Genomic DNA, 13,337 nt, shown 5'->3' on the forward strand with positions numbered 1-13,337 from the left:
AAAGTCCTGAGGAATTCTAGCTCTTCAGCCTTACCAGTATTGCCCTGGCGGGGGGGGGGGGGGGGGGGGGGGGGGGGGGCACTCCTTACTTAATTCTGTAAAGGATTGCCCGAAAACATAAAATCCTACAGAAAAATTCATGGCCCCAGCACCTGAGAGGTACTGTTGGACATCCCTCCAGTGCTTCCAGGATCCCAGTTCCCTCCCTGGGTGTACTGACCTCCAGTGACCAAACCAGTGGTTTCTAGCCCCCCCCACCCCCCCCCCCCCCAGTGACTGGAGGGTAAAGGCCCTGTCATGGGTTATGGATTACCCAACCACACATACCCCAGCTGCTTTCCCCATTTGAGTCATCTTATGACATCATTCCTTTTATATAGGATACAACTATGTAAAAGGTTAGAAAGATGACTTCTATGATCTGCAAGTCCCTTGAGGACAGGAATAATGCGTTACTATCTCTGTCTCCCTCACGTCTAGTATATAGTGCTTAGCACTAGATCAGTGGTAAATAAGATTCACAGCGTGGTTTTCCCATAACTGCATCTTCCAAGGATAGGCCTGGACCCTACCTCCCTAAAAATGGCTCTTTCTCCCAAGTCTTAGTATGTTGCCCTGGTTGCATTAATCAATAGCTCCTAAGGAGCTTCTTAAAGCCTAAAAAGGCTTTGAGGCCTAAAGGAAATTATCTCTGAAGGTGAGTGTTCAGGCAGAAAGGTGGAGACATGCAGGTGGTATTGGTGTAGGGGGAAGGGTAGGGACTTCCCAGCATCCCTCCTCACACGCCCAGACACAACCACTTCCTTTGCCTACAGAGACCATTCTATCTGGATGCATTTCTCTGAGGTAGTAGGACCCCTGGCTACTGCCTTAAAACCAAGCCCAGAATTTCACAACAGCCCTTCCTCAATCTTGACGTTATCCTCCAGGTAAAGGCAGATATTGACTACCCTTTACATAGTTTCTCATTTGTGTCATTAGCCTCACTCTGTTCTTAGATACAAGGAGTGTTGAAAATGGGATGTTTGAGTTTAAAAACAGAGTTTAGAGAAAAAAGTAATAATATCGAGAAAGGAATATGGCTGGATGCCTGGGTGGCTCAGTCGGTTAAGTGTCTGCCTTCGGCTCAGGTCATGATCCCAGGGTCCTGCGTCGGGCTCCCTGCTCCGCGGGGAGCCTGCTTTTCCCTCTCCTTCTGCCTGCAACTCCCCCTGCTTGTGCTCTCTCTCTCTCTATCTTTCTGTGTCAAATAAATAAATAAAATCTTAAAAAAAAAAAAAAGGAATATGGCAAGTTGACATAGTTCTCAAGGAACCATACCAATGAGGGATGGAAACTGGGATCATCTGATGATAGATTGATTAGAATATCTTGGCAGAGGAAAGTTCATTTAGGATAAGATCTTGAGAGTCATGCTGCTGATGAAAGATCCAGTCTCTGGTATTGTTGTGAAACGTAAGTGAAGCTCCACCCTAGAACCAGATGCATCAGAGAGGGGTAGAGCTGGAACCCATCTCATTCCACATCACCCCTCCACTCCCCCCCTTGACCCTAAAGGAAGTTGAGTGACTAGTTTGAACAGTTATAGGATCTCAAGATAAAAAGGAGACCTTATGAGTTTACCTCCTCAGGGAAGAATACCTTCTACAGCATCCTGAAAAAATGGTAGTTCCGGGATGTGTGAATATTTCCAAGAGCTGGGAGATGAACTTTGGTGAGTAGCTCTAGTTATTAGTGAGTTCTTGCCAGTTCTGGGTCAAACTCTGCTTCAGTGTAACTTGTACCTCTTGAACTTGGCTTTCACATCTTCCCTTGATAATTCTTCTCCAGGAGAAATACACCCAACTCCTTCAAGTATTCCTAATCAACAGTGTTTCCCAGCCCCATCACTATTTTGGGTGCCTCACTCCAAATCTATTCCCATCTATCAGTGTCCCAGTTACGTAGGGCCTAGAGTAGAACAAAATACTCTATATGCAGGCTGGTCTAGACATGGAAGTTACAGTAAAACTCTTTGCTCCCAGTCCTAAACAGTATCCTGCTATCACATGTGCTCAAGTTCTCAGCTTTTTAGCAATTGGATTTCAATTCAACCCACATTTGTCATTACGGCACATTTGTAGTTTATGAGTATGATGTCACTCATTATTTTATATTAAGTCCCTAGAATTTTTTCTAATTTATGCTAACAAAGCAAGCTTCTTTCCTCTTCAGTGCCCACACGCCTAAAGGAAAGACTTTATACTCTATCTCCTTCGTCTTGACTTAGTCAAGCTGGGATTTTAGATTAGAAAACCCTCACTTACCTGATTGACTATTCTCCCTGCTTTATTAGTCTTCAGATGGTACAGGCTCATCTTCTATGCCCTTATACAAGTTGCTGATTAAGACAGAGGTAAAGAGAAAAAAAGACAATTTTTTTTAATAGATGCTTTGTCAGTCTGACCTCTTCTCCCAACCGTATTAACTGATGCATATGCATATAAATGCAACTCTTTGTATGTGCTGTGATAAAAATGAAGATATTCTGTGTTTATGGCATCTCCTTGAGCTACCCAACTGGTAACTCTACTTAAAAAGAAATGGGTACGTTGGGCAAGTTACTTTCCTTCTCTAAACCTGATTTGCCTTATCGGTAAGATGAGAATGTTTGCACTATTTGCTTTACCAGTTGGCAGTGAGGCTCAACCAGATATTTGAAAATGCTTTGCATTTGCCACGGAAATCAAAATGATGATGATATTACTACTGTCAAGTCCAGCTGGTTCAGGCTGTATTTGTTTCCTTCTCAAACCTGTTTGCAATGCTGGATAGCCATCAGTTCCTGACAAAACACTGTGATTGGATTTCTGATCTGTCCCCTGCCTCCCTGTCAGACCAGCTTCCCCTGACGCCTGACTCGGATCCATACTCAGATTATGATTCACTTGTTCCCTTCTGTTGCTATTTGCAGATTCTGACCTGGCTGCGTATCCGGGCTTGTGGCATGAGACCTGATTCCCATGTGACAATTCCAGCTCTGGATGGACTCCTCAGCTGAGTGCCCAGCTCCCAACACCCAGAGGCCCTGAGTTTGTGAGAGGAATGATGAAATGACTGAATGTAAGATGAGTGACAGCTGCCTTCAGACTCACATCTGCACCTTTGCCTATGTTTTTGGTCTCTTGTGGACAGACAGACAGACAGATAAATGTGCAGGCAGAGAAATAGACAGATGGCTAGTCAGACATATACATAGATAGACAGATAGGAAGATCAAATGAAATGCCATACGAAAACAAGTCTTACACATTCTTACACAGTTTGCCCTCATTCAGGGCTGATTTTCAGCATATACTGGTATGGTTGCACCTTTGTAGTGGATAGAACTATCTAGATAGAAAATAGGCACTGTCCCAAGCACCCTGAGTGGCCCCCCACCATCCTGGCCATCTCCTGAGGCTTGCTGCTTCCCCAGGTCCCCCAGATATCCCCCTGGCCACCACTTAACAACCAGCTTCCAGGATGCTTCTCCAGCCTTTGGACAAGTGCCCCTGCTGGTTTCGGAATATCAGCCCTGCCGCCATTACTGATCTACTCCTTACCTGTCACTAAAAACCTTCCAGGCCCAGGACATTTCTCGTTCCCTCACTAGTCTTGTGCTTCTCCCTCCCACCCACTCCAATTACTTTGAGTCTTACGGTCTGTTTCCTTGCATCAGACACTCAATTGTATGTGGCCTTGGTTTTTCTACAACTTTTCCCGTGTGGATTTCTCCAGCCCCCTGAGAATCCCTGAAAGTGCGGTGTATCTCATAGACTGCGGACCCCTCACATCTCACACGGTGCTGACGGGGGGTTCCCAGCCCCAACATGGATCTGATGGGTCCCTGGGACTAGACCAGTGGCCTTTCCCTCCAAATGGCCCTGAAAGGGAGAGGCTGTTGTTGGGGAGTCCAGTGAACACCCCCGTCTCATCAATGAACACTCAGAAAAGTGCAGGTTGGTCAGCCTGGGCTTGAACTTTTCTTTCTCTTTTTTTTAGTGTTCAACGATTGATTAGTGGTGTATAACACCCAGTGCTCATCCCCACACGCGCCCTCCTTAATGCCCGTCCCCCGGTCACCCCATCCTCTCCCCCCCCTCCCCTCTGTCACCCTCAGTTTGGTTCCCGGACCATGAGAGACTCTGGACTCGGGGGCTCGAACTTTTCATTTCGCTTCTCACGGGGACCGGGCTGAGGAGGGAGGGACGGGCATTTCCCCGGACATCTTCCAAACGTCACATTCCAGCACCTCACGCTCATTGTTCTTTCCTTCTCTTCGCTTTTAGACAAGAACTCAAGCCATGTGTGTGTGTCGGAAAGACCCCTGTGGCTCCCCACCCCTGACCTGCCTGCCCCGGGAGGGTGGTTTCGGAGCTGCAGTCCCCAGGGCGCCGCGTGGAGCGGCCGGGAGGGGCTCGCCCGTCACATGCGCGTCACACGTCCTGCCCCAGGCCGGTCCCGCACACCTGACTGAGCAGGCCGGGTGCCGGCAGCCCCGCGCCTCCGCACGCTTTCACTTAGTCAGCTTTTCTTTTAGTTTCTTTTTGGAGTCTCTTAGAAGCAGGGGTGAAAGTGCGCACTTGACAGGAGGGACAGAAACAGGCTGTGTGTATAGAATTTTTGCCAAAAATACTATAATATTTGGCATTCATGCAACCCTTTTGATTTTCAAGAGATAGACACTAAAATTCTAAAATTTCAAATTTTTTTTTTTTTAAGATTTTATTTATTTACCTATTTGAGAGAGAGACAGAGACCGAGAGCGCACAAGCAGCAGGAGGGGCACAGGGAGAGGGAGAAGCAGGCTCCCCGCTGAGAGCCGGGGGCGGGGCTCCATCCCAGGACCCGGGGATCACGACCTGAGCCGATGCTCAACACACTGAGCCACGCAGGCGCCCCTAAAATTTCAAAATATTTTTTAAAAATCTTTTAAATTTAAATTAAATAATTTAAAACATCAAGTTTATTGGGTTTTTCTTTTTTTCAGATTAAAAACATAAAATGTTGGGGCGCCTGGGTGGCTCAGTTGGTTAAGCGGCTGCCTTCGGCTCAGGTCATGATCCCGGGGTCCTGGGATCGAGTCCCGCGTTGGGCTCCCTGCTCAGCGGGAAGCCTGCTTCTCCCTCTCCCACTCCCCCTGCTTGTGCTCTCTCTCTCTCTCTCTCTGACAAATAAAAAAATACAAATAAATAAAAACATAAAATGTGTTTTTTAAAACCTTCCAAATACAGGAAGAATATAAAGAAAATAAAAATTGACCGCAATCTCATCACATTGACAGAGATGGAGACTGTCATTACTAGTCTAATTTCACAGTTGAGACAGCAAAGGAGAGGAGGAAGGAAAAAAGGAAGGAATGCGTGCTTTTAGATTTTCTTCCCAAACGTGCTAAAAACAGGACTTTGTGGAAGTAATCGCCCCCGTTTCTTTTTTTTTTTTATTGAAGTACAGCTGATATATCATATTTATTAGTTTCAGGTATACAACATAGTGATTCGACATGGACATTCATTATGAAAGGATCACCACAATTTAAGTTCCCTTAAATTTTAAGTGTTCCCTTTGGCAGCACACACACTAAAATTGGAAAGATAGAATATTAGCATGGCCCTGTGCACACAATTCTGTGAAGCATTCCATATTAAAATATAGATATATATCATGATATGGAAACCAGAGCTCGTTATGCTTATGGACCACTGAGACACTGTGATACTTGGAAATAGCAATGGTACTCCTGGCAGTGTTATTAGAAATATGAGTATCTGTCATTTCTTTCAGAGATTTTGAGGAGAACTATGATTTCACTTATATGTGGAATCCAAACAAAACAAATGAACAAACAGAACAAAAGAGAAAAAGGCTCAGAGATACAGAGAACAAACTGGAGGTTAGGGGGCTGTGGGGGGATGGGCAAAATAGGTGAAGGGGATGAAGAGGTATAAACTTCCAGTTATCAAATAAATAAGTCACAGCATAGGGAATACTGTCAATAATATGGTAATAATTCTGCAGGGTGGCAGATGGTGACTAGACTTATTGTGGTGATCCTTTCATAATGTATGTCCATGTCGAATCACTATGTTGTATACCTGAAACTGAGAAACAAACTGAGGGTTCTAGAGAGGAGGGGTGGACGGATGGGTTAGCCTGGTGATGGGTATTAAGGAGGGCACGTACTGCATGGAGCACTGGGTGTTATACGCAAACAATGAATCATGGAACACTACATCAAAAACTAATGATGTAATGTATGGTGATTAACATAATAAAATTTAAAAAAATAAATATTTAAATACAAAAAAAAAGTGCTGTACATTACCAAAAATTTTTGTAAAATAGAGAAAAGGGGAAAGTTCCACACAACTCCACCACTTTAACAAAACCCTATTAATATGTTAGTATACATACTTCTTCCCAACTTTTTGTTCCATTCTCACATTTTTCTTATTTGTTTTGTATTTATTTATTTGGACTTGACATAGTAATAGAAAGGAAACCATTATGATAAGACCCCCACATCATTGTTCCAGGCTGATTCTCTCTCTCTGTTTCTCTCTTTACTTTTGCTACTTATCCTCAAGTGTCTAGGGTTTTATAACATGATAGTTAGATAAGGAGAAATGGCTTGAATCCAGCTCTACTAACTGTGTGAACTTGGGGAAATTACTAAGGAACTTTGTCTGCACTTTCTCATCTGAACAATGAATATAGCACACTTCCTATCCATCAGACTGTGCGAGCGTGAAAAGAGATCACGTACATAAACTGAGTGACATAGTGATGGGCTCAGGGTGAGAAATTATTTGTTTTACTTAGAATTATATCATAACAATTATTCCATATTCCCACATAATCTTTTTAACTGTCATATTATGACTAGATGGTAGTCCGCAATCCAAATACAAATTACTATGACTAACTCACTTCCATTTTGTTTGACAGGTCATTTCCAGTTTGGGGCCATCTGGATAAGACTGTAATTAGAACATTTTTTCATATAAGACACATTTTGCTTCAGTCCACGATTTCCTTTAGAAAAATCCTTGGAATGGAATGGTATTTTTGTGTAAAAAATATACACCTTGACATGGTTCTTGCTACATATCCAAGCATATTTTTTAGTTCATTTTTTTTTTAACTTGAACTGAGTATAGAGTTATATACCTTGCTTTTTTTCATTCAATGTTATGGCAAACCTTTTTTTAAAAAAAAATCACATATTTAGGGGCACCTGGGTGACTCAGCCGGTTAAGCGTCTGCCTTCGGCTCAGGTCATGATCCCAAGGCTCTGGGATCGAGTCCCGCATCGGGCTCCCTGCTCCATGGAGGGCCTGCTTCTCCCTCTGCCTCTGCCTGCCGCTCCCCCTGCTTGTATGCGCTCTTTCTCTCTCTGTCAAACAAGTACAATCTTTTTTAAAAAATCACATATTTATATTTGCAATGAATGTCTCCCTGTCAAATAAAGAAAATCTTTTTAAAAATCATATATTTATATTTGCAATGAATGTCTCCATGTCTTTAGCTTTCTATATCTTTTTGGATTATTTCAGATTTACAGATTTGCAGAGTACAATTACTTAAACAAATGGTATGACAAATTGTACGGCCTCTGATCTATAGACAAATACACCTCAAAAAAAAACTGTACTGATTTATATGACCACTAACAATTTATGAGTCTACCAATTTGACAACATATTCTGGAGCAATATTATCATTAAAAAGCATTTGCCAATGTTATGGTTGAAAAGGCCTCCTTAAATTTCGTTTTGATTTAAACTTTAAATTACCTGTAAGTTGAGCATTTCATGTGCTGAGTTTTAAAGCAAGGGGGTTGAGACACTGGGAAGTTCCCTGATTTGACCAGCAGTCTGATTATATTTCTTTTCTCTTTTCTTTTTTCTTTCTTTCTTTCTTTTTAGCCTGGTTATATTTCTGTTCGATCTGTCCAACCCCTAATTCTGGGCATTAGTTGCTTCCTCTGTACTTCTTGTAGCTGTTCTGTTTTAACATGGAATTCTATTTTTATAGGACAAACAGAACTGAGCAGAAAACATGCTGTTTGGAGTTTACTTCCCCTAAGAGGAGCCTGCTGTTGAGAATACAAAGTCGTGTTTGACAACAGGTGAACAAAAAGTAAGCAGAGGGAAGAGATGGTAGAGAGGCCCCTGTGCCCACCCACACCTTTGGCTGTTCGTTTACAGAAGCCAATGCACTCTGTTTTTTTTTAATATAAGCCCATTTGCATCAGGTTTTCTTTCAATTGCAATCAAATGATGCAACTGATACTTCTTCTACAAAATGCATTTAAAAATAAATTTATTTTGTCCTATGCTCCTGGCCAAAGCAGTTCCCAATTGCTATCTTCTTATCCAATTAATCAATAAATATATATTAGGCCCTTGTTATATGGTCAAAGGCCACAAAGTTTAAGCAAGTTCCTTGTGCCACAATCTAACTAGAATCCATTGTCTCTGTATTTTCCTCTCTCAGGGAATATATCTCTATTTACCTAGATAAGTTTTGATGCAAGAATTGGTTGGTTATTGACCTCCTGTTCTCAGTTCCAAGCCTACCTTCCTCTATTGTGTTCTGCCAGGCTCGGGCTGGACTTCAGCAAACTGCATTTACCAGCTTGGCTTGCCGGCTGGCTTCCTATAAAGTTCAAGTTGGGAGGCCCTAGGGGATGGGAATGGGGGAGGCAGAGAATTCTTCCTGCTTCCAGCTCCTGCATCTGTCCCTTCTGTCAGCAGCCCACAGCAGAAAGTTAGCTGCCGTTTGCAGCTCTAATATTTGGATTTCTTTGGTATCTACCTTTCACTCTTTCTGCCTTCTAATATCTTTATAACCAATCCCTAATATTAAATCCACTCCACTTTCCTGACTGGACCCTGGCTGGTACAGGACTGGATACCAGGAGTGGTCCTAGGAAGCAGACCACACCCTGGATGCTGGGGGTGATTTGCTTTGAACTCAGAGCCGAACTCTTTGCCAATGGAAAATGGGAACTGGTAATCTCGGGCAGGCTATGGCATTGTGATTCATTGCATTACAGTCTATCCGTGCTAGGTCTGAGCTTCCCTTGGAAGAAGTCTCTCCTTTCCTATTTGATGACACCGGCCTTCCTTTGCTTGAAAACCTGTAACAAGCACAGATAAGACAGCTGTCCTGCATGGGGATCCCTATCTTTTTTAAACCCCACTGCTCTCAGCTCTCATGGTCTTTGGGCTTTTATTTAGAGTCAGATACCAGCATATTCAGGGGGAGAAGGGCAGAGGCTGGCTCTGGAGGGAAAGGCTTTACTCCAAAAGAATCACAAGATTTTGTTAAATTTATACTAGAAGAAACCTCATTAATATACACTGAGTTGGACTCTAAGGGTATCAGACCCAAGGAAAACAGAATACAGCATTGGGTTGGGGCCAAATTTAGGTAGCCCTGATATGATACACTTTCCATAGGTTTTTGGACTTAATGCTATGGTAGATTGTTACAGCAATAGTCCCCAGGAAATTATATATATACCATTTTTGTAGATCAGGCCCTCACGTAAGTCCCTCCCACATTGATTTTGGCCTCGCTATCTGACTTGCTTCGGCCAATGAGACATTAGCAAATGTGATGCAAACAGAAACCTGAAAACTACTTGCACATTGGGGTTGGACCTCTTTTTGCTCTTTTGGACCAGCTTCCATACTGGTCCAAAAAGCACGGATAGACCTGCTGAAGGTACATGGCTCAGCCCATGGCCAGCACCAACTCCAAGACATGTGAGTGAGGCCACCTAAGACCAGCATCCTCCAAGCCATCTGTCAACTGATAGCAAATGCGTGAGTGAGCCCAGCTGATGCCCTATAAAGCAGAAATGAGTTGCCCCCGCTGAACCCAGCCTAAGTTGCTAAATACACAATCATAAAAGCATAAGTGAGAAACATAAGCCATAAGTTTTGTTATACAGTGAAAGCAAGCTGAAATAAATGTATGAGTTTGAGCAGCTGGGAGTGGTCTGTTTACTTAGTTGTTTGACCGAAACCTGTGCTCAACAGCGGCATTGAGTTGATAGAATTTCTGTGGAATAACGTACAGGAAGGATCCTAAAGGTTTAAGGAGTTAGGAATAATGGAGTAATTTATCATGTGTAAACTGTGCATCTTTCCTCACCTTGAAAGGGCCCAAGGAATATTCCCTTCACTAAAGCATTGAGAAATGCATTAGAGAGGGAGCCCCAGCCACCTTGGACACTTCCAGGGGGCTGTTTTCTGCAGGCCAAGGGTGCTGGGAGGAATGCCCCTGAGATGGGCTTCCTGATTTCAGTGGAGAGGATAAGATTCCAGAATAGCAATCAGAATTCTTTACTTGTAGGAAATCTTCAGTGGTGGTGGGTCCTAAGAATTCAGTGGATGGCCAGCCTACCAAAGCATTACTTGATCTATATAATAGAAATCTGACTTGAGTTTTCACAACTGAGAATCATAGCTTCTTCCCCAGTTCTCAGAAAGTATCCTACAACAATGCCACGAATACTGTAGATCTACTTTGAAGCCATCCCCAAAGGGACTTGAGGTCATTTATGAAGGTGTCTGTGCACTGGGGGAAATGGAAATACCCAGGCTTTTCAGGGATTCCTAAACACCCTTCTGAAATGATACTAATCCTTAGGAAGCCTAAATGTCACTGTAGTCCATAGTCAAAATATGGGCTTATAATGGTCAGGGGATGAAGAGAGTTTGGGCCCAATCCCTGCTCTTTATGATCTGTGACTCATGCATCCATTAAAAAATGATAATTAGGAGGACTAGTCAGCCACATAGGTGGGAGCCCGTGGTACGATGATAAATTTGAAAAAAAGGATAGAAAATCACAACTATGGCTGAAATCGTATACATGTCTGGACAAGGACCAAAAGCCAACAGCAAAAATGAAAATACTTGTGTTGAGATGATGAGATCATAGGTGATTTTTGTTTGTTCAGTCTTTCTCAATTCCTCAAACTCTCCCAAATGCTATTTTTGCTTCCTTTGTAAAAGGTACTTTTTTTTTTTTTTAAGACACAGAACTCATCCAGCTCTTTTGTTTTTAAGGATTGCCATTACATGCTTTTTAGCCATTCATATTATGGTCATAAAAAGTAAGAATGTTACGTGTAGCCATTCTCTTCCATATTAGGATGAGCCTTAGAGCTGATTGTGCATGAGGCCTCTATCCCACCCAACACGCTGCAGCATTGACAAAATCCTGCTCCCTCCTTGCTCTCCGGGAGCTCACAGTCTAAGGATACACAACACAATAACATGTGTTCCAATCCTCATGGATCCAAATCCAGAGAGAAAACCCACTGACCTAGGACTCTGCTGTGCTCGACAATAGCTGAACTTCAAACTTCATAGCTGCAGCACACAGACCAAATTTAACAGGATTAATGAGTTGTCGCTGCATGCAGTTACCCTTCCCCTCGACACCCACAGAAGGGGACTCCACATCAAAGGCCTTGACTCGCATCGCTGTATCCCAGACATGGACCGAGCACTGAAAGGTGGAGTTTAAAGTCAGAGAGAGGGCCAGGAAAGGAGCCTTCGTTTGGGGCTTTGACCCAAACGGGAAGGGAGAATATTTATCTGAGCACCCTTATGGGTACCCATCTGAAATCTTTGTAGGTACAGCACATTAGCATGCCAAATTTTTTAAATATATGCCATTGGTTTCTGAGGTTAAAAAAAATAGCATTTTTAAAAGGGAAGATGTAGTTTTAAAAAATCATTTAATATGGGGCCATCACAGGTTAAAACAAATGCTTGGTGATTTAGATCTCACAAAAATACTCAACGGCCTTTCTCCACAATTTGGAGTTGTCCACTGTGTACTTAAATGCTTTCTGTTAATTAAAATAACTCAGATTCTTTCAAGATTCCACTAAGCCATATGATATGCCAATTATGGCTCAACTTTGTTTAAAGCTCTGTGAGTTCATGGCCTCAACAGGCTTTTCCAGAATCCAGAAGAAACTGCAGATAAAAATAACTGTATTGGCAACTGGTCCATTTCTGTAACTGAAAATTTCCACTCATCTCTGCTTCTGGAAATCACTTTGGTAAAGTAGGGGGGGAAATTCCCTTGTTTTCAGTCTGGCAGCAAGAAGGAGCCTCAGAACACATCGGGGTCTAGGATCCGGGGGGTCATTTTCTAAAGTGCTTTAGTGCTTGTTTAGAGTCACAGGCTGCAGGGGTGAGCGCCTGGATCGACGGGGGCGCGTGGGGGGCTGCCTGGCCTCCCTGAGCACACGTGGCCGGGTGCTGCCTCTCTTTTGTTCAGAGTCCAGAAGCTTCTGGAGGATGTCCCATCAGGTCACCCCAGCTCCTGAAACCACAGGTTCAAATCTGAGGAGAGAAGTCCACAAATAGGAAAGTCAGTTTTCTGATTAGTAAGTATATAAGCTCTCAAAAATCAGATTGGAGTGAGGAAGCGCTAAAGGGGAAAAGCTCATGCATCCGAGGGCAGCATAGGTCCTAACCTTTGTCTGCACCCCTCGACCACTGCCCTGGGTCTGCGTCTTCAGCCTGTCTCTCCAGACCTATTGCAAGAGCCTTGTTCCCTCCATTCTCTGGCCGGCAGCCAGCTCGGTTCAGTTCATGGGGCTCCCCTATTCAAAACCTTTGCTAGTTCCCCATTGTACCAGACATTTTCGTTGTTTCCTGCAGACTCATTCTCCTCTCTGCTCTACCCCGCTCAGGTCCCAGGAAGATGACACTGGACAGCTCATCGGGCTCTCTTTTCCCTAGCTTCCATTCCCTGCTTTTCTCTCAGGCTAGAGGATAAAGAAGATAGTAATGGGCAACACCGTGAGGTTGGGGTGTGCATGCTTCAGCAACCTCCCAGACAGGTTGCAGACTGGCTTTATCCTTGTGGGTGGCCCTCTCCTACTATTTCTCACCAGCCTCGTGGTAACTCCTTCTTCCCCCTTCCTCTTCAGGCCTCGGGCTGGCCAACTCTTCCCTGTTCTTGCTAGCTCCAGGGTGCTCTACCTCCCTCACTGGTCTCCCCTAACCTTGCTTCTGTATTTGTAACTAATACAGTGTGCCTTAACTTGTAAGTGTGCCTCAGTCACCCCTCCTGAGTGTGCCTCTTGCTTTCTGCTGAGACCTGACTGAGGCACCCATGCCCGAGGAGTAAAATCTAACCCCCTTTGCCTGGAACTCCTGGCTCATAGGATGGCCCCCAATGGTCTTTCCTCTTATCTCCCACCTGGCTCTTCCCAGGCTAGGAGCCCATGCCTTTTCGCACAGATGCCCGTGTCTCCCTGCCTCTGTCTTTCC

At 43.8% G+C, this 13,337-nt stretch overlaps 1 protein-coding gene across 2 annotated transcripts in view; it reads right to left on the reverse strand.

Annotated features, from left to right (window-relative positions):
* Positions 1-2,247: 2,247 nt before the first annotated feature.
* PDCD1LG2 (programmed cell death 1 ligand 2) overlaps positions 2,248-13,337 on the reverse strand; it is a 73,315-nt gene continuing 62,225 nt past the window's right edge. The window contains exon 7 of one of the 2 annotated variants that reach the window (XM_032427591.1): positions 2,248-2,380. In XM_032427591.1, the coding sequence (XP_032283482.1) occupies positions 2,369-2,380 (12 nt within the window). In that variant the 3' untranslated portion in view covers positions 2,248-2,368. Of the gene's footprint in view, positions 2,381-12,066; positions 12,402-13,337 lie in introns of those variants that run through there. The other variant, XM_032427590.1, reaches the window with a different exon arrangement.

This window comes from Phoca vitulina, unplaced genomic scaffold (assembly GCF_004348235.1).
Source record: "Phoca vitulina isolate PV1807 unplaced genomic scaffold, GSC_HSeal_1.0 scaffold37, whole genome shotgun sequence".
NCBI classification, from domain to species: domain Eukaryota; kingdom Metazoa; phylum Chordata; class Mammalia; order Carnivora; family Phocidae; genus Phoca; species Phoca vitulina.